The sequence below is a fragment of the Sinocyclocheilus rhinocerous genome, unplaced genomic scaffold (genome assembly GCF_001515625.1).
Source record: "Sinocyclocheilus rhinocerous isolate Xijiao unplaced genomic scaffold, SAMN03320098_v1.1 scaffold3489, whole genome shotgun sequence".
Lineage (NCBI taxonomy): Eukaryota > Metazoa > Chordata > Actinopteri > Cypriniformes > Cyprinidae > Sinocyclocheilus > Sinocyclocheilus rhinocerous.
Window position 1 is genome coordinate 12451 of NW_015641068.1, and position 22755 is coordinate 35205.

Sequence of the window (22755 nt, forward strand, 5' to 3'; positions counted from 1 at the left end):
CCTTGAATTTTGTTCCTCTTCTGTGTCTTATAATTGGTTCCATATGGGATGTTGTTGTCTTGAACAATGTCTGTCAAGGACAATAATATTAGAGGAGTTGACGTCGTTGTACTATAGTTCAACTTTGCTGGGTTGTCCAATGGGGGGATCATGTTCAGGTGAGTCATGTGAGTATGAATGAAATATATGAGAGATTTTATACAGGAAATTTTCTATTTTTTCTATTGAAAATGGTTATTGAAATGTACTCACTCTCAGGCTAACCAAGATATAGATGAGTTTGTTTCTTCATCAGATTTGGAGAAATGTAGCATTACATCACTTGCTCACCAATGGATCCTCTGCAGTGAATGGGTGCCGTCAAAATGAGAGTCCAAACAGCTGATAAATTTAAGAACTCTCTTGGACTGAAGTGGTGTGGATTATTGGGATGTTTTTATCAGCTGTTTGGACTCTCATTCTGACGGCACCCATTCACTGCAGAGGATCCATTGAGCAAGTGATGTAATGCTAAATTTATCCAAATCTGTTACAATGACGAAACAACCTCATCGATATCTTGGATGCCCTAAAGGTGAGTAAATGTTTAGCAAATGAACATTTTTGAGTGAACTATCCCTTTAAGTATTTCTTGGTTGTTTTTAGTACATTATTGTATCTGCAGAACAAATGATGCAGGATAGATTGCATGCTGAAGTTGAATAGTTTTTCAAATGTATGAGCAATAATAATAGTGATCTTTGGATTGAAGTTCATGTATTGCTGAAGTACATAGTTTTAGCATAACTCTAAATACATGTCACGCATGCATCTGCCCTTAAAAGGGAATCCTACAGCGGAGCGTAAATTAATAGCAGGAACTGTGAGTTTAGTTCGAGGGTCTTGATCTCGATAAAGCCCCGGTTTGTGCACTCTGAGCATGTATTTAATAACTCTTGGAACAGTCTGGTGGTAGCCACGTGTGCACGGATCCTCTCAGCCAATCACAATCGCCGTCTGTTCAGATGACATCATCCCTTCTGCCTTCCCTGATGAACAGAAAGGAGTTGAGTTCAGCCTCCCTGCTTATCTTTAAGATAAACTGACAAGTTCTGTATCAAAGCTGGTTGCTTGTTCTGCAAATCTTCTCATATTGGCACATAACTGAAGAAAGTAAGCCATTAAATACAAATTACATTCTTGAGAGCATTTCATGATATCAGCCTCCCTTAAACTTAGGGTTTGTCAGAAAAGCTGTTTTACAGCCTGATGCCATTGGAGAACCTTTTTACATTCCACAAAGATGTCTTGCTTTCCCGTGAGATGTCTGAACTTCCTTAAAACAAGATACATTTTACAACAAAAAAATGAAGCAGCACAACTGTTTTCAACATTGATGATAATAATAATAATAAATGTTTCTTGAGCAGCAAATCTGAATGATTTCTGAAGGATCGTGTGACACTCAAGACTGGAGTAATGGTGCTTAAAATTCAGCTTTGCATCACAGAAATTACATTTTAAAATATATTCAAATAGAAAACAGCTATTTTAAACACATGCTCATTAAGACGTCTTTGTGTGAAACTCTAAACATGCTCTTCACAAGCTCTTATCATTCAATCAGCACTATTTTTCACCACTGTCTCCATGTTCAAAAGCATGAGGTCAGACTCAGTGATCCTCAGATGAGAGATTATTGCTCTGGTAAGTTTGGGAATGGATGTCATCCAACCCTTCATACATTAGACACTGTATTTCCCACACTCGTGGCTATAGAGGTTTTTCAATCATACTTTTCTTCAAGTATGCTCAATGACAGCATCCGATTACATTCGGTAACACATAACCTACAAACACTGTCGATTAGAGTCTATCACATTTGTTTGGTGAAACTTTTAAGATCTCAAAAAAGTACTTTACCATTTTAGACACTCTACTGTTAATATCATGTTTTTGTCTTACTGTAATATGTTAGTCTTTGAATTATCTTTATCTAAATACAGTTGTACACTACCACTAAAGGTTTGGAGTCATAAAAAGTTTTGTTTTTGAAAGAAGTCTCTTATAGTCACAAAAGATGCATTATTTGATTAAAAATGTAAAATATTATTACAATTTAAAATAACTGCTTTCTATTTGAATATATTGTAATATGTAATTTATTCCTGTGATCAAAGCTGAATTTTCAGCATCATAACTCCAGTCTTCAGTGTCACATGACTCTTTCAGAAATCATTCTAATACGCTGATTTGCTGCTCGAGAAACATTTATGATTATTATCAATGTTGAAAACAGTTGTGCTGATTCATATTTCCATATATTGTTTATTTTTAGGATTATTTGATAAATAGAAAGTTTAAAAGAACAGCATTTATTTGAAATAGAAATCTTTTGCAACAATATAAATGTCTTTACTGTCACTTTTGATCAATTTAATGCATTCTCGCTGAATAAAAGTATTACTTTCTTGCAAAAAAATAAATAAATAAATACTCACTGACCCTAAACTTTTGTATAGTAGTGAAAATACACATGACAATCATCAAGTACTATGTTATGTTTCAAATGTATATTAAATGGTTGAATGGTTGTAAATCAAACATATATGAAAACACCACTAATTAGCAGCTCTCCAAAATAATTACCGTTTATGCACATGTTATTTATTATATAGGTGCTTGACTTGGCATGCACAGATGCAGCAGCCAGTTATTTATTAATCATATACTAGTTTTCAGTAGTGTTGAATGATTACTAATATTAATACACAGTAACATGAGCACTGTAGCCTGAAGTGTGGCCATTGGTTCTGACCGTTTCGTTTTATAGCTGTTGTAAAAAGTGCTATTATGACTTGCGAATCTGCCTGTGGGAAGCCGTTGTATAGTGCCGAGTCTTTCCGTGAAAGGCTTTACTGTGCCAAATGGAAACAATGTAAGGAAACAGACGCCACTTCAGCCGTGCGGCTCGTACAGTGAAGCCCTGTGGCGACTGACTGACCTGCTTGGCTCGAGTCTGTCGATGTGTGTCCGCGGCATGTAAAGAACAGTTGTTTGGGGTCCCTTCAGATTCCACCCACCCAATTAAAGGACCTGAGGCGTGCTTTCTTCTGCTCTATAAATACAGTTTATAATGGAGCAAAGCATGGAGTCTGGGGGGCTGGGAACGGAGGAAGCAGAAGGCGAAAGGAGGCATTAATAATGATGATAAAAGCTAGTAAAACACAGGCCAAGGCTCAGATTTGACCTCTACTACTTCCTTGTGTGCAGGAGGTGCTGGTTCCTGTTGTGTCTCCTCTGTGTGATTTTACCAGAGTGGGAAGCCGGTCTGTCTTCTACTCCCGTACTATTGCCATGAGTCCCAATTTTTGTCATTGTCTGGTTTTCAAAACACTCCATAAGCAGCCTACTGATGTATATATGTGACCCTGGACCACAAAACCAGTCATAAGGGTCAATTTTTTTTTATTGAGATGTATACATCATCTGAAAGCTGAATAAATAAGCTTTCCATTGATGTATGGTTTGTTAGGATAGGACAATATTTGGCCAAGATAGATCTATTTAAAAATCTGGAATCTGAGGGTGCAAAAAATCAAAATACTGAGAAAATCGCCTTTAAAGTTGTCCAAATGAAGTTCTTAGCAAAGCATATTACTAATCAAAAATTAAGTTGAGATTTACGGTAGGAAATGTACAAAATATCTTCATGGAACATGATCTTTACTTAATATCCGAATGATTTTTGGCATAAAAGAAAAAGAACATTTTGACCCATACAATGTTTTTTGGCTATTGCGAAAAATATACCCCAGCGACTTAAGACTGGTTTTGTGCTCCAGGGTCACATATTGTAAATGTAATGTAAATATCTTAAAATAATAGTAATCATAAATAGTTTAATAAGAAATATAAAAATAAAAATACAATAAAAGAAATAAACATTTGAAAAAAATAAATGTCAAAATGAAATAAGATTCCACATTAAAAATTAATATGAGGGACATAAAAGCAAAAAACCTGATGTTAACTTCTTTTTTTTTTTTTTACTGTTTATTTACCGTGTGTGTGTGTGTGTGTGTGTATATAACATAAAATATAAAAAAACTATTAAAAATTTAAAAATTTAAAAATATATATATATATATATGTGTGTGTGTGTGTGTATATAACATAAAATATAAAAAAACTATTAAAAATTTAAAAATTTAAAAATATATATATATATATATGTGTGTGTGTGTGTGTATATAACATAAAATATAAAAAAACTATTAAAAATTTAAAAATTTAAAAATATATATATATATATATGTGTGTGTGTGTGTGTATATAACATAAAATATAAAAAAACTATTAAAAATTTAAAAATTTAAAAATATATATATATATATATGTGTGTGTGTGTGTGTATATAACATAAAATATAAAAAAACTATTAAAAATTTAAAAATTTAAAAATATATATATATATATATGTGTGTGTGTGTGTGTATATAACATAAAATATAAAAAAACTATTAAAAATTTAAAAATTTAAAAATATATATATATATATATGTGTGTGTGTGTGTGTATATAACATAAAATATAAAAAAACTATTAAAAATTTAAAAATTTAAAAATATATATATATATATATGTGTGTGTGTGTGTGTATATAACATAAAATATAAAAAAACTATTAAAAATTTAAAAATTTAAAAATATATATATATATATATGTGTGTGTGTGTGTGTATATAACATAAAATATAAAAAAACTATTAAAAATTTAAAAATTTAAAAATATATATATATATATATGTGTGTGTGTGTGTGTATATAACATAAAATATAAAAAAACTATTAAAAATTTAAAAATTTAAAAATATATATATATATATATGTGTGTGTGTGTGTGTATATAACATAAAATATAAAAAAACTATTAAAAATTTAAAAATTTAAAAATATATATATATATATATGTGTGTGTGTGTGTGTATATAACATAAAATATAAAAAAACTATTAAAAATTTAAAAATTTAAAAATATATATATATATATATGTGTGTGTGTGTGTGTATATAACATAAAATATAAAAAAACTATTAAAAATTTAAAAATTTAAAAATATATATATATATATATGTGTGTGTGTGTGTGTATATAACATAAAATATAAAAAAACTATTAAAAATTTAAAAATTTAAAAATATATATATATATATATGTGTGTGTGTGTGTGTATATAACATAAAATATAAAAAAACTATTAAAAATTTAAAAATTTAAAAATATATATATATATATATGTGTGTGTGTGTGTGTATATAACATAAAATATAAAAAAACTATTAAAAATTTAAAAATTTAAAAATATATATATATATATATGTGTGTGTGTGTGTGTATATAACATAAAATATAAAAAAACTATTAAAAATTTAAAAATTTAAAAATATATATATATATATATGTGTGTGTGTGTGTGTATATAACATAAAATATAAAAAAACTATTAAAAATTTAAAAATTTAAAAATATATATATATATATATGTGTGTGTGTGTGTGTATATAACATAAAATATAAAAAAACTATTAAAAATTTAAAAATTTAAAAATATATATATATATATATGTGTGTGTGTGTGTGTATATAACATAAAATATAAAAAAACTATTAAAAATTTAAAAATTTAAAAATATATATATATATATATGTGTGTGTGTGTGTGTATATAACATAAAATATAAAAAAACTATTAAAAATTTAAAAATTTAAAAATATATATATATATATATGTGTGTGTGTGTGTGTATATAACATAAAATATAAAAAAACTATTAAAAATTTAAAAATTTAAAAATATATATATATATATATGTGTGTGTGTGTGTGTATATAACATAAAATATAAAAAAACTATTAAAAATTTAAAAATTTAAAAATATATATATATATATATGTGTGTGTGTGTGTGTATATAACATAAAATATAAAAAAACTATTAAAAATTTAAAAATTTAAAAATATATATATATATATATGTGTGTGTGTGTGTGTATATAACATAAAATATAAAAAAACTATTAAAAATTTAAAAATTTAAAAATATATATATATATATATGTGTGTGTGTGTGTGTATATAACATAAAATATAAAAAAACTATTAAAAATTTAAAAATTTAAAAATATATATATATATATATGTGTGTGTGTGTGTGTATATAACATAAAATATAAAAAAACTATTAAAAATTTAAAAATTTAAAAATATATATATATATATATGTGTGTGTGTGTGTGTATATAACATAAAATATAAAAAAACTATTAAAAATTTAAAAATTTAAAAATATATATATATATATATGTGTGTGTGTGTGTGTATATAACATAAAATATAAAAAAACTATTAAAAATTTAAAAATTTAAAAATATATATATATATATATGTGTGTGTGTGTGTGTATATAACATAAAATATAAAAAAACTATTAAAAATTTAAAAATTTAAAAATATATATATATATATATGTGTGTGTGTGTGTGTATATATATATATATATATATATATATGTATATTATTACTCATTTTATTACAGCTATTTGCCAAAGCAACATTTCTCATTTTCAATTAGGTTAGTTCAAGTAGTTTAAGTACTAAAAGAAGTAAAACTAAAGCTTAATAAAACTATATATACATATGTAAAAAAATAAATAAATAAAAGGAAAAGAAAATTATAAATCACGTTTTCCCATGTTTGTACTTTTTACAGAAAGAAGTGAAGGATGTGTTTGCTGCCATCGTGTTTGAAGCAGCCTACAGCTTAGGAAAACACGTTGTGGATGGACACCAGGACCGTGACCTTCCCTCACTCACTCCTGTTCTACGCTGGAAAAAAGGAGAGAAGATCGCTGCAAAGAACGAGGTTTGAATTTTCCACCTTTTACTACACCTACAAAATTAAGTTCTAACATGACACAACCTTTTGTACCAAACAGAAATACTGGAGATGCCAAAAAAAAAAACTAAACCAACTGTCTTGAGCAGACGGCAGTACACAAATCCATTCAGAATGACCAAACACAGCAACATACACATGACAAATCAAAACATTATCCTGAATTTGTGTGGAAAAAATGTACTGAATGTACTGAAAAATCTCTGTGCTTACTGTATGACTCCTGTATGTCACTGCATCATCTTGCCTTGATTACAGTCCTTATCTTTCAAAACTTTACTAGCGAAACACTGGTTTGCTTTATACAGCCAGGAATGTGATCAGTGTAATCAGTCTGGTTTTCTTTACAGCAGAGCTGCTTTAGATTGATTGTTTGAATGCATTTGCTTAATGGTTCATCGGACTGAAGAAGTTCCCAGAGATGAGTGGTTTTTGATCACAAACACAGAAGCAAAATCAGGTTAAAGGGTTAGAATAGAAATTTCCGCCTACCGCCTCCTTGTGCCCCTGTAGATGCTCAGTGATAAACTCCAAACTTCCAGTATCATCTCAGTGACTAAATTATGTTAATGATGCAATACCACATGCTTCAGTAATATATTTGCGTTAACGCTGACACCCCTTGTGTGTGTGTGTGTGTGTGTACACTCTCAGAAAAAAAGGTACAAAAGCTATCACTGGGGTGGTACCCTTTCAAAAGCTGTATCTTATGTACTCCTAAAGGATGAATATTAGTACCATAAATGTACACATTAGCATCAAAAGTATACATATTAGTACCTAAATGGTGCATATTACTACCTTTTAACAAGGTATTGCTCCAGTGACAGATTTTGTACCTGTATTTCTGAGTGTGTACATTTCTATGTAGTTTTTGCATGTTTTTACATTTTAATATTTTTACAATGGTCTCATATAGTACATTATTTTAATTTACTCTGTTTCTCACCTTTTTACTCATTTGCCGTTGGCATCACCCAGCAGCTCCGAATGCCAGAAATGATCCATTTCTCTAGTTATAAATGTGGTTTTAGTTAGCGCTCGATGATGGCTGTTGACTCTTTGTGAGTGTAATGTGGAAGATTGATGAATTTATTTGCCAACACCCCACTTCGTAACCCACCCTCCCATTAGGCCACATGCTTTTCCTTCTCAGCTTTAGGAAACACGCTGCTGGCATCTTTCAGCGCGTCAGGAATCCATTACAATGGAATCTGAGGCTATTAGTAACTGTGCAGTTTGTCTGTAGCGCTAAAGCAAAGGTGTCGATGTCTAAATCTGTCCAACGCAAACACACGGCACTTTCTTGTGCTTTACGCTTGAAACCACTACTCAAATACTGGAGCTTTGAAGGCCGTTGGGAAAATGTCCCATCGAGTGTGTGAAGTCTTGCACAACAGCACCCTCTAGTATTTGTGTCCCATCTCGGGTTATACTGACAGTGAGGTGGTGTAAACATCCTGTGCTCTGTTTGACTCTTCACAGACGTGGTTTGAGAAGAACTGTCTGTCAGAGGACTGCGCCGCTGACCTGAGGCTTCATGGGAAACTGCTGCTTTCTGGGTAAAGCCCCTGGTCTTCTCCTGCTTTCAGTAGATTTACGTCAGTAGGGCTGAGTCTGTGGGTGTGGACACACGCTTGACTCTCAGCAGCCCATGACGTCATTCATTAGCTAGTCTGAAGGAGGTCCTGCAGTCTGGTTCCCAATGATCTGGTTTCTCTGTAATCAAAAGTGTTTCCTTAAATGCTGAACCTTCACTGTTTAAAGAGTGGATAGTGATTTCACTGCTTACTGTATGTGCTAGTAATTGAAAACACATTTTACTGAAATGGCTACAAAACAAGCATTCATGTTCTGTGACAGGAAAATTAGGTCTATTTTTAGGACCAGTTTTTATTTATTTATTTATTTGTATTACAATATTTTTATTGCATAAATACATTTAGATATTTTACTTTTACTTTTATTAAAATCGCCTTTAAAATTGTCCAAATAAAGTTCTTAGCAATGCATATTACTAATCAAAAATTAAGTTTGGATATATTTACAGTAGGAAATTTACAAAATGTCTTCATGGAACATGATCTTTACTAGAGCCTGACCGATATATCGTTTAGCCGATATTATCGGCCGATATGAGCCTGTATACCGATATATCAGCGAATATGTCACCGATATGAAAATTTTTTTTACAGAACATATAACGCAGCTAAAATGCTTGAAATGGTGTAATTACTTAGTTTGTCCAGCAGAGCGTGCTCCATTGTTTGCTACTGGCGACCTGGATGAAACGCTTTAAAGCTTAAGTCTATGGAAAACCATTGAAACTTTGAACGGCCATATCTCCGTAACGGCGTGGAGAATCTGCACCAAATTCGGGGGATCCCTTCAGCTCGAGGGACCCTCTCGAACGCGAATCGAGTGTACGACTCGAGGCCCTCTTTCAAATGAGACCACCCCCGCGGCGATAGCCCCCGGGGGTTGGGGGTTACACAAATCCATTCAGAATGACCAAACACAGCAACATACACATGACAAATCAAAACATTATCCTGAATTTGTGTGGAAAAAATGTACTGAATGTACTGAAAAATCTCTGTGCTTACTGTATGACTCCTGTATGTCACTGCATCATCTTGCCTTGATTACAGTCCTTATCTTTCAAAACTTTACTAGCGAAACACTGGTTTGCTTTATACAGCCAGGAATGTGATCAGTGTAATCAGTCTGGTTTTCTTTACAGCAGAGCTGCTTTAGATTGATTGTTTGAATGCATTTGCTTAATGGTTCATCGGACTGAAGAAGTTCCCAGAGATGAGTGGTTTTTGATCACAAACACAGAAGCAAAATCAGGTTAAAGGGTTAGAATAGAAATTTCCGCCTACCGCCTCCTTGTGCCCCTGTAGATGCTCAGTGATAAACTCCAAACTTCCAGTATCATCTCAGTGACTAAATTATGTTAATGATGCAATACCACATGCTTCAGTAATATATTTGCGTTAACGCTGACACCCCTTGTGTGTGTGTGTGTGTGTGTACACTCTCAGAAAAAAAGGTACAAAAGCTATCACTGGGGTGGTACCCTTTCAAAAGCTGTATCTTATGTACTCCTAAAGGATGAATATTAGTACCATAAATGTACACATTAGCATCAAAAGTATACATATTAGTACCTAAATGGTGCATATTACTACCTTTTAACAAGGTATTGCTCCAGTGACAGATTTTGTACCTGTATTTCTGAGTGTGTACATTTCTATGTAGTTTTTGCATGTTTTTACATTTTAATATTTTTACAATGGTCTCATATAGTACATTATTTTAATTTACTCTGTTTCTCACCTTTTTACTCATTTGCCGTTGGCATCACCCAGCAGCTCCGAATGCCAGAAATGATCCATTTCTCTAGTTATAAATGTGGTTTTAGTTAGCGCTCGATGATGGCTGTTGACTCTTTGTGAGTGTAATGTGGAAGATTGATGAATTTATTTGCCAACACCCCACTTCGTAACCCACCCTCCCATTAGGCCACATGCTTTTCCTTCTCAGCTTTAGGAAACACGCTGCTGGCATCTTTCAGCGCGTCAGGAATCCATTACAATGGAATCTGAGGCTATTAGTAACTGTGCAGTTTGTCTGTAGCGCTAAAGCAAAGGTGTCGATGTCTAAATCTGTCCAACGCAAACACACGGCACTTTCTTGTGCTTTACGCTTGAAACCACTACTCAAATACTGGAGCTTTGAAGGCCGTTGGGAAAATGTCCCATCGAGTGTGTGAAGTCTTGCACAACAGCACCCTCTAGTATTTGTGTCCCATCTCGGGTTATACTGACAGTGAGGTGGTGTAAACATCCTGTGCTCTGTTTGACTCTTCACAGACGTGGTTTGAGAAGAACTGTCTGTCAGAGGACTGCGCCGCTGACCTGAGGCTTCATGGGAAACTGCTGCTTTCTGGGTAAAGCCCCTGGTCTTCTCCTGCTTTCAGTAGATTTACGTCAGTAGGGCTGAGTCTGTGGGTGTGGACACACGCTTGACTCTCAGCAGCCCATGACGTCATTCATTAGCTAGTCTGAAGGAGGTCCTGCAGTCTGGTTCCCAATGATCTGGTTTCTCTGTAATCAAAAGTGTTTCCTTAAATGCTGAACCTTCACTGTTTAAAGAGTGGATAGTGATTTCACTGCTTACTGTATGTGCTAGTAATTGAAAACACATTTTACTGAAATGGCTACAAAACAAGCATTCATGTTCTGTGACAGGAAAATTAGGTCTATTTTTAGGACCAGTTTTTATTTATTTATTTATTTGTATTACAATATTTTTATTGCATAAATACATTTAGATATTTTACTTTTACTTTTATTAAAATCGCCTTTAAAATTGTCCAAATAAAGTTCTTAGCAATGCATATTACTAATCAAAAATTAAGTTTGGATATATTTACAGTAGGAAATTTACAAAATGTCTTCATGGAACATGATCTTTACTAGAGCCTGACCGATATATCGTTTAGCCGATATTATCGGCCGATATGAGCCTGTATACCGATATATCAGCGAATATGTCACCGATATGAAAATTTTTTTTACAGAACATATAACGCAGCTAAAATGCTTGAAATGGTGTAATTACTTAGTTTGTCCAGCAGAGCGTGCTCCATTGTTTGCTACTGGCGACCTGGATGAAACGCTTTAAAGCTTAAGTCTATGGAAAACCATTGAAACTTTGAACGGCCATATCTCCGTAAAGGCGCGGCGAATCCGCACCAAATTCGGGGGATCCCTTCAGCTCGAGGAACCCTCTCGAACGTGAATCGAGTGTACGTCTCGAGGCCCTCTTTCGAATGAGACCACCCCCGCGTCGATAGCCCCCGGGGTTCGGGAGTTACGGGTGGTTAAATTCGCGGTCCGGCGATCCCGGGGGGCTGCCGACGCGCGGAGGGTGGCGTTCGAGAGGGCTCCTCGAGCCGAAGGGATCCCCCGAATTTGGTGGCGATCCACCGGCGCATTTGCGAGATAGTGACACCAGCCAACACTTTCACTTCAGTAAGGAGGTCTCTTGTTCAGGCAGCAGCATTCAAGCGTTGTCTTATGCTCTATATATAGTACCAGTCAAATGTGTTGACACACGAATGGGAAAGTGTCCAAACTTTTGACTGGTACTGTACTATAATATACACAAAGAATATCAGCCGATATATCGATATTGGCCTTTTTTACTCCCTAATATCAGTATTGTATCGGCCCCAAAAAACCCATATTGGTCGGGCTCTAATCTTTACTTAATATCCTAATGATTTTTGGCATAAAAGAAAAATCTAAAGATTTTGACCCATACAATGTATTGTTGGCTATTGCTACAAATATACCTGTGCGACTTATGACTGGTTTTGTGGTCCAGGGTCATATTCATGAGAATTTGCAAGCAAATGTGCTTAATTTTCATATAGAATACTAAATTAAGCTTATTTTTGTTCATATGCAATATTTAATTTAATTTTAATTCATTATTAATTTAATTTAATTAATTATAAAATAAAATTGGTGTTATACTAAGCACTACAGTAATATATAATAAATACTTAGATTAAAATAATAATACAAAAAAAATGTTCACAAATTATTTTACAGTAATAATAATTTGTAGATCAAATTGTCTTGAAAACTGTCACAATGCGAAAATATTAATTATATTAAAATAGGCTTAATTTTTCTTTATGCAAAATTGAATTTCTCATTTCTTTTGATTTTGTTTTTTTGTTATTTAAATCATCAAAATGTAATGTTACAAGAAATACTACAGTGATATATTAAGTAGGTAATTGAAGATTAAAATAATATAATCATTAATTTCACAGTACAGTCATGAGAATTTGCTAATAAAACTGTCATAAAGTCACAATGCAAAAAATATTGATTGTCCTAAAATAGGCCTAATTTTTCTTTAAGATTTTTTTTTTTTTTTTGCTTATGGTGTGAAATATGATGCAAACATTTTTAGATTTATATTTATGCAAATAGCAGATGCTTTTATTAAAAGAGAAGGAGCAAAGCAATTTGTCAAAAAGCCAACGATATTCATAATACACAATACCAGGTTCCTATATTCTTAACAGGTTTCTTGAGATTCATCCTGTTGTCCTTGTCTCACTTTTTCTCATTTCTATCATTTTCCCAGGCGTTACATCAGTTCTCATCTGGCTCTTGGTGGAGTAAGAAACGTCTCGTTAAATTTAACCGTCTCTAATGCTGGAGATGACGCCTACGACACCAACATCTACTTAAACTTCTCCAGAGAGGTTCACTACATCAACTTCTTACAAAGAGTAAGTCAGTGAAACTCTATATTTGCCAATGGTTTCTCTACACCAGACCTTTTGACTAGTGACTTGCAGGCTTCTGAAGTTTGCAGTTTATTCTGGCCATTTGCTTCAAACTAAATACTCCAATATAATTGGTAAACTTGCAAATCCAGCAACTAGTTCAGTGACTCCTAAGATGTTTTCATTGGTAAAGACCAATTTGATAAAAACCTACTGAAAATTGCATGAAGAACATTGTCTTTGAACATTCTGTTTGTAATATGCACCAGGCGGCCCATGGGTGGGCCATGAACGTCGTGCCAAATGGTGACAAATAGGTTCAATGATATGCGCTGGAAAATGTGACAAGTCTGAATCCTCCTTTCTAAGGGTATGTGGTCATCATATCCATGATTTAAAGGGACAGATTCGAGAAAAGCGTGTAGAATATAAAGAGATAGGCATTCGGTCAGCAGAGGAAGTTGTGGAAACAGGAGGAAGTGCACAGTTTCTTGCAGCTGGTCAGTGTGTCGTTATCTCGGGCTTCTCGAACGTGTCTCACACTGACCTACAGCTCCCTCATGTTCTGTTTCCCCTGCTGAAAAGCATTCTGTAGTTATCAGCAGCATGAGCAAGAACATTTCCTCCTTTAGTTTGACGATTAATGGAGAGACTCTTTACGATTGCTAGACAGACCACTTTAAAATGAACTCAGCCTTCTCAAAAAGAAAACAAAGCAGTGGAATTGTACATTTTAATGGATGATCTTTCACTTTTAATGGATTATACTATATGTATATTTGATCATGCGTTTCCTAATTGTGACTTTTTCTATATTTTTTTAACAACGAGAAACACAGAAGATGCAAAAATGTACTGTCAGTAACTGACAGAAATACTACTTCTTAAAAGTATATTTCACCAAAAAATGAATATTCTGACATTATTTTCTTGCCCTCATGTTGTTCCAAACTAGTATAATGTTCTTTCTTTTCAAAATAGTTTTTAGTTTTTTTTTTTTTATTTAAATTAAACATTTAACAAAAAATATGATTTTTTAGAAAAAAATTATTAAAAAACAAAAATACTACTAAGTATTCAAAATCATTTACTTTTGGTCTGGCCTTAATGGTGTATTTGATATTTTGGCCATCATTTGTTTTTGCATTCCAAAATCTTTCTGAAAGAATTCAATTATCTCTAACGTAAACATAGAGTCTTGATACCGACGGAGCTCTTAACATTGTTTTACCATCTTAAATTTCATTGGATAATTTCTGCAGCATTACCTCCCTCTTCTGAAAGTAATTCCTCATGTGTTGGGGGTAACGCATTACAAGTAATGCAAGTTACATAATCAGATTACTTTTTTCAAGTAACTAATAAAGTAACACATTACTTTTTAATTTAGAAGAAAATATCTGAGTTACTTTTTCAAATAAGTAACACTAGTTACTTTGTTTCCTATGTCTTGACTGACAGCTCTCGTGTTGCCATGAAAAATGGGGAGTAAGTGCAGAGGCGTTGTGTGCGCTGTGATGTTACTGTATATTCAGTATTCCTCAAAAGGAATAAAACAGTCAAATGCAAACTCAGAATATAATATAAACCTGCAATAATTAAATATGTTAAATAAGACAAATATCATTTATGTATTTAATCCCATTTTATTAACCAATGTCTTTGCTACTGACCTTCGATGATATAATTCAACCATACTAATAAGCAAAAATGACACATTTGTTTCATTTTTGTTATTGCTGAATAGTGTTGAACTCTCTTTTCCTGCGACTTATTCTTCATGCAATTTGTTTGAGCTGCGCCCTCTACGGTACAGACGTGAATTTGCATTTCCTTCAGCCTGAGGCGTATTCATTTCACTTCTAATGTGAAAAGGGCTTTTACGTTTGTAAAAGAAGAACTTTTTAATATTGAAAACAAACAAGCAAGCCCTGCCCAGATTTAAAAAGTAACTCAAAAGTAGCATAACGCATTACTTTCCATAATAAGTAACGAAGTAATGTAATTAGTTACTTTTTTAGGGAGTAACGCTATATTGTAATGCATTACTTTTAAAAGTAACTTTCCCCAACAAGGGTTGAAGAGGACGCATGCGGGCGTCCAGGTGGAAGTGTATTGCGAGAAGACACAGGGACCGCACTTTGTTTGTTGTTCTAGTTCTATACACGCAGCAGGACGCCTCTAATTACCCAGCGCCGTGAGAAACCATCTATGTTGATGTGACCCATCTACAAGCGTCTCCCTCAGAGCGCTTCAGCTCTCCGTCATGCCGAGTGTGAACTCGTGCTCGCCTCTTGTTTTATAGTAGCTCCTGTTGTCTCTGTGTTTGTCTTGCAACCCAAACCATCTGCAGCAGTGAATTGGTTTCAGAAGCTCAATCGCACCGTTTGGCTGGCCCCGGGGCCCCTCTGGCAAAGAAACACACTCAGTGTAATTACATAAACAGTGTTTTGTCCTTCTTAAATTGCGGCAGGTGAAGCGAAGACCTTCAAATTGGTGAGCAAATGATTAGATTAACTTCAGTGTTGCTGAAGCACTAAAAGACGAGGCCGAGAGAGGGAAACAAGCTGGCTGGAGATGAAATATAAGAGTTTATTTTACAGTCGCACAGCCAATACATACATCATTTGAGATTTGTTAATGTTTCAGTTTAGTAACACACAGAGCAGAGAGTACTGACTTAATAAAAACACCTCTTTCCTTCCTGAACACCACAGAATACAATTACCCAAACAGTAGTGACAAAACTAGAAATGTGACATTTAATTGCCATTTCTTCAAATGGTTTAAAGTGGTTCAACAATAGATTTAATGCTTGTGAAATGTTAGTAAAAAATGTTGACATTCAAAAGTTTGGGGTCAGTAATATATACAGTTTCTACAAAATATGAAACAGCACAGCTGTTTTCAACATTTATAATAATCAGAAATGTTTTTTGAGCAGCAAATCAGCATCTTAGAATGATTTCTGAAGGATTGTGTGACACTGAAGAAATGATGCTGAAAATTTTAAATATACTGTATAATTCAGACAGAAAACAGTTATTTTAAATAGTACTAATATTCACAATATTACTGTTTTTATGTAAACGTGCACTTCCCTGCTGCCTGCTCTCCTCCGTGGGAGCACCGTTTGTTTGGCAACGCTTTGCAGTTGAGGAAATAGAGGACATTCTTGAACTCGAGCTGTCCTTGGGTTTTCCTGCTAGTGCTTTAGAGGACGTTGTGTCAGAGTGTTGCTTATTTAAGTCCATTTGATGAAGACAAAGGGTACGTCTCCTCACTGAGGCCAGACGGCGGAAAAAGTGCTGAGCAAGAGGGAGACGACTGTATAAATAATGTTGAATGATTCTTGCCACATATCGTACGTGAGGGATCTTACACCACTTTTGAGGGCCATATTATGTAAATAAAAATTGTGACAAAACATGACCAAATCTAAACCATTATGAAGCATTTTGAGTCTGATGTGAAAAATGCAACTGAACACACTTTGAAGTCTCTTCTGCTCACCAAGGTTGCATTTATTTGTTAAAAAATACAGTAAAAACCGTAATATTGTGAAATATTTTTAAGATTTTCTTTTTGAACATTTAAACTACTTTACAGTATTTCTGTGAGAAAAGCTTCAGTGCCACATGATCCTTCAGAAATCTTTTTAATATACTTATTTGCTGCTCAAGAAATATTTATTATTATTATCAATGTTATTCTTATTATTAGTAGTAGTAGTAGTAATATTATTATTATCTATTTTTGTGGAAACCATTAAAAATTTTTGGGAAATCTTTGATTAAATGAAAGTTTAGTTATTTAAAACAGAAATATTTTATAACATTCTAAATATATTTAGGTAAATATTGGGTCATATTTGGTCATAATATCTTTTGGTAAATATAAATCACTTTCGGTCAATTTAATGCATCCTTGCTTAATAAAAAAATATATATATATGAAAAAAGACCACATTTGAACGGTAGTGTACATCTAATTATATCAGATATGTTTGAATATCTGTGCCTAATATCATGTTTTGAGGAAATAGGGTAGCTGAACTACAGCCAGAAAGTGTAAAAATGCATGATTCGGTGCGGATATGGACCGCAGACCACAAATTGTCGACCACAGAGCGCTCTTGAACTCAGAAATTATTAACGGGCCACATTTATTCCGCAGTGCCGCCAGTCGAGGTGCCCTGCTGTACGTTAGCAATACTCAAATCTGGGGAAACCAGGGTGTTCGCATAAACGCTCCAAACGAGTGCAGAACGTGAGGCCAAAGCCTCAAACTCTTCCCCAGAGAGCCGCCAAGTGCATGAAATATGAGTTTTGCAAACAGTCACAGGCTTTCCCGCACCCCCTCAGCTGCTTTGACTATTTATTGATGTATTTTCTCCGGCAGCAGTTCTTGTTATTGCTGCAACGTTGCTAAGAATAGCTTGAATATAAACTCAAGAATGGACCACATGCAGGACCTCACATGGAACTGGAGATCCCAGAGTTAAGCGCTCATCCTCTGCATTGTTCCAGCAGCGTGAGGCCGTGGGGTTTATCAGTGGCCCTGATAGATTCCTGAAGGCTCTCTGCTCTGTAAAAGGACAGCTTGGTGAACTCTCGCTCGAGGAATGCTCACTCCTCACGCACGGGGTCGAATCTCAACTGTTTACTCAAACCAGCCGGTGCTGCTCTGCTGTGTTTAGAGAAAGCTCTCAACTCTCACTGGCGATTGTCCCTGTTACTGTTCTCCTAGTGTACAATGCATGTGAGAATACAGTTATTTATGTGTTAGTCAAGTCACATTTATTTATATAGCACTTCATGCTATACAGTTTGTTTCAAAGCAGCTTCTCATTAATAAACATGAAAAGAGCAGTGTTTATGTTGTAGAATTCATCAAGTGTGAAACAAATTATATTTCAGCTAAAAAGCATCTCTACAAAAGAAAATAGTGTCATTGTTCTGCTCAATTTAGTTCAGTGTTGTTTCAATTCAGTTCAATAGAACACAGTGTTGATGTTGCAAAGTTCATCAATTATTAAAAGTTAAATTCACCTGTCAAGCAGCTCTGTAGAAGATGTGTCATTTTTCAGCTCAGTTTGGTTTGATATTGATTCAATTCAGTTGAATAAATGTTGTGAACTTCATCAGTTATAAAACAAATTAAATTAAATTTTTATTAATCTTAATTCAGAATCAGTGTTGATACCGTTCAGTTAAATAACTATATTTTAAAGTTAATCAATTACTGTATGAAACTAGTTCAATTCAGCTCTAAAGCAGCTCTATTGAAGTAAATTGCATCATTGTTTAGCTCAGCTCAGTTCAGTACTGATTCAGTTCAGCTAAATAACAGTCAATGATGCAAAGTTCATCAGCTACTGTATGAATTGAGTTCAATTCAGCTATAAAGCAGCTTAACAGAACACAATAGTGTCATTATTCATTATTCTGCTCGGTTTAGTTTGATGTTGACTCAGTTCAGTTCAATAACAGTGACAATTTGCAAAGTTCATCAGTTATGAAATGAAGTCAGTTTCAGCTCTACAGAAGACAATAGCATCGTTATTCAGTTTAATTCAGATTCAATGTTGATTCAGTTTAATTCAAAAAGTGTGAATGTTGCAAAGTTCATCAGTTATGAACCAAATATAGTTTCAGCTATAAAACAGCTCTACAGAAGACAATAGTGTCATTATTCAGCTCAATTCAGTTCAAGTTTTGTTCTCATCTGATAGGGTCAGTGCTGTCAGATCAATAATATTATTGAATATTAATTGTTTTTTTAAACCCCATTTTAAAAACTCCAAAAGTTAGTGCATATTTAATTTTCCCCAGTGTGTTAATTATTTTTGATATCTTAAATTAACCATGCATATGTTATACTTCACCAACACTTTTACGTAAAGCCTTGTGCACACTACCCATCCATAGCATGTGCTTCCACAATGCTCTGCTAGTGTGCACACTTGCACACTTGCAGTTCCAATTGATTGCAGATGCTGCAACAAATTTCAAACTTGTTTAAAATCTTGCCGAACAGGTGTGTGCACTGCTTGAAATAGCAAGAGCTAACATAAAAATAAAAACGGGATTTGTTTCACTCCAGCTGAGATCTAAATTGGAGATCTAAACATAATTGTAATGCATATTGAATCCAGCTTGCAAGAGTTTATTTTTTGTCAACAGTAAACCATTTGCATGCCTTCTGTATGTTTGCATGGCAGTCAGTGATTTCATGGGTTTCTTTTGAATGTTTTTTTTTTTCTTTTTTGTATTGTTTTAAGCATAGCTTGGGGAAAACTCTGTGGTTGGTGACTTTCTGCTGGGGTCTCAACAAATTAGTACAGCTTTTGAAGGTTTCAGCTGGTTATTCTCACTGTCATTTGGTGTTTTCTCTGTCTGTTTGGGCTCCAGGAAGAGAAGGGCATTTCCTGTATGCTGGTAGAGCTGGACTTCCTCATGTGCAGCGTTGGATTTCCTTTCATGAGAGCGCAAACCAAGGTAGTATGTCAAATTAACGGCATAATGATTTACTTGGTGATCTAGTTAATTATAGTGCAATTCCATTTAACCTTGTAGTTTTAACCTTTTCTTTTTTCAGTACCATCTATCGGTGCTTTTCGACACGAGTCATCTGTCTGGTGAAAATGAGACGCTGCTATTTTTAGTTCATGCTAGAAGGTGAGCTTTGATCAGTCTCGGTTTAATGAACTTTCCTCTCTTTAAAAATACATGATTTATTTCTATGATTAAAATACACATGGTTCACATCATCAGTCCACATTAGTGAATGTCATTGTTTATATATGAAGCAACTAGATAGATTAGACATTTGGACTTTTCCCTATTTGGCTATTTTGAGAGAAATTAAGTGGTTTGCCTTGATATTGAGGTCATGATGATATTAATCTAATGCTGGCCAGATGTGTTTTCTTTGCTTAGAGATCTCTTAGCTCTCTGTGAGGCAAATGCAGCTCTCATAATGCACATCTTACAGTATAAACTTAATCAATTACACTGTACGAACAACCATGCTAAAGACACATGGCATGTCAGTACCTATACTACTGTTCAAAAGTGTGGGGTCAGTAAGATTATTAAATGCTTTTGAAAGAAGTCTCTTCTGCTGACAAAGGCTGCATTTATTTGATCAAAAATACAGAAAAAATAATAATATTGTGAAATATTTGTACAATTTCAAATAACTGTTTTCTATTTTAATATATTGTAAAATGTAATTTATTCCTGTGATGCAAAGCTGAATTTTCAGCATCATTACTCCAGTCTTCAGTGTCACATGATCCTTCAGAAATCATTCTAATATGCTGATTTGCTGCTCAAGAAACATTTCTGATTATTATCAATGTTGAAAACAGTTGTGCTGCTTATTATATTTTGTGGAAACCATGACATATTTTTTTTAGCATTCTTTGATGAATAGAAAGTTCAAAAGAACAGCATTTATTTCAACGTTATAAATGTCTTAACTGTCACTTTTGATCAATTTAATGCATCCTTGCTCAGTGATTTATATGTTATTTGAAAACCTTTTTTAAATAAATGAATGACTAATGACTTAATAAATTCAAAATAAATTGTTTTTGTTATTATTTATTAATATTTTCATTTTTCTTTTTTTTTAGTGCCAATCCAGAACATGATAGCACACTTCATGATAACACATTGGAGTTGTCCATACCGCTGGTACATGAGGTGGACACAACAATCACAGGGTAAGATTTACACTTCATGAGACGGCTTAAAGAAAACCTCCAACCAAAAATTTTAATTCATCATTATTTATTCACCTTCATGTTCAAAACTACAAAAAAGACCTTAAAAGTAGTCTTTATGACTTGTGCACTATATTTCAAGTCTTCTGAAGCCTGATTATCAAAAATAAACACTTTCATTGAATGCATAACATCTTTGGTGCTTCATAAGAAAATCAGTTCATACAGGTTTTTAACATGAGGGTAAGTACATAATAAAAGAGTTTTCTTTTCATTTTTTTGGTAGACTATTCCTGTAACAGCTTTGCAGCCCATTACACTTCCAGACGTCTGATAGCACCAGAAACATCTGCGGTCCGCTCAGTATACAGTGCTTACGTGCACATTTCTTTTTTGGCACCAATTTCTTTGCGGCGCTGGAGTATTTCAAAGTTACAGGCTCACTTGTTTTGCAGATGAATGAGGCTTAAATACACAACATGTTCTACAGCAAGATGTACAGGCTGATGATGAGAACGTCCTCCCTGTAATGTTTTAGATGAGCGTGCTAGAGGCTACACTTTAATATATAAACATGATCTCCAGGGGTTGGATGTAAAATCAGATCAAAGTCTGTTTTATGTCATTTAACAAGTTAACTTCATACGTATTAGATGGTTTCTGTAATCAGTATGTGAATATAAAGAATGTATTTAGTACATATGTGACCCTAGAGCACAAAACCAGTCTTAAGTCGCTGGGGTATATTTGTAGCAATAGCCAAAAATACATTGTACGGGTCAAAATTATCGATTTTTCTTTTATGCCAAAAATCATTAGGATGTTAAGTAAAGATCATGTTCCATGAAGATAATCTCGGCCAAATATTGTCCTATCATAAACCATACATCAATGGAATGCTTATTTATGATGTATAAATCTCAATTTCGAAAATGTACGCTTATGACTGGTTTTGTGGTCCAGGGTCGCATATAGACAAACCTATGCAACACTCCACAGACACATGGACTAGTTTCCAAGAGTTTGAGCTATAAAAGCTGCAATGTTTTACTAAAATAAAGTAATTCTGACAGCAGCACATGTATTCTATATTATACTGTACATCAAATGAATCACGTTAAGTGAGAGATAGAACAATATAGCACAATGAAAGTTTGCCATAGTAACTGTAAGTCCTTTTCTACAGTGTGGTCACGCCTACGTCTTTTGTGTATGGGAACTCAGTGGACCGATCACGCTTCCTTCAGCTGGACGACATGGAATGCAGCTTTCAGCCGCTCAACTTCACCTTTCAGGTATCCCACACTGCAATATGTTCATATGCACTTCAGATGTGATGTTTTTCAGTACATTTTATTGCAGAATCTGTAAATTAATAGAGTTAGCTGGTTATTAAACCCCTGACAGGGTATCTTATTTATTTATTTATTCATGAGCACTAGCAATATCAGGGGATCAATTACTTGGTAAAAAAAAAGTAATATATAGTTTATATAGTTTAATATATATATCCGGCAGCCATATCACCCTGTAGCCCAAGACTGGTTACCCACTGAAGCTAAGCAGGGCTGAGCCTGGTCAGTACCTGGATGGGAGACCTCCTGGGAAAACTAGGTTGCTGCTGGAAGAGGTGTTAGTGAGGCCAGCAGGGGGTGCTCGTGTTTAATATTTTAATTGTTTCGTGTCATTGATATACTACTATAGTTTTTATTCATATTTTGAATTAGGTTTTATATATATATATATATATATATATATTCTGTTTT

General features: G+C 33.7%; 1 protein-coding gene across 1 annotated transcript in view; it reads left to right on the plus strand.

Annotated features, from left to right (window-relative positions):
• Positions 1-6704: 6704 nt before the first annotated feature.
• Positions 6705-22755, plus strand: part of LOC107754575 (integrin alpha-9-like) — a gene marked incomplete at its 5' end in the record, with an annotated part of 31312 nt that continues 15261 nt past the window's right edge. The window contains 7 exons of the mRNA XM_016571066.1: positions 6705-6905; positions 8424-8500; positions 13113-13260; positions 19671-19757; positions 19858-19937; positions 20900-20989; positions 22176-22284. Coding sequence (XP_016426552.1) covers positions 6705-6905; positions 8424-8500; positions 13113-13260; positions 19671-19757; positions 19858-19937; positions 20900-20989; positions 22176-22284 — 792 coding nt within the window. The remainder of the gene's footprint in view (positions 6906-8423; positions 8501-13112; positions 13261-19670; positions 19758-19857; positions 19938-20899; positions 20990-22175; positions 22285-22755) is intronic.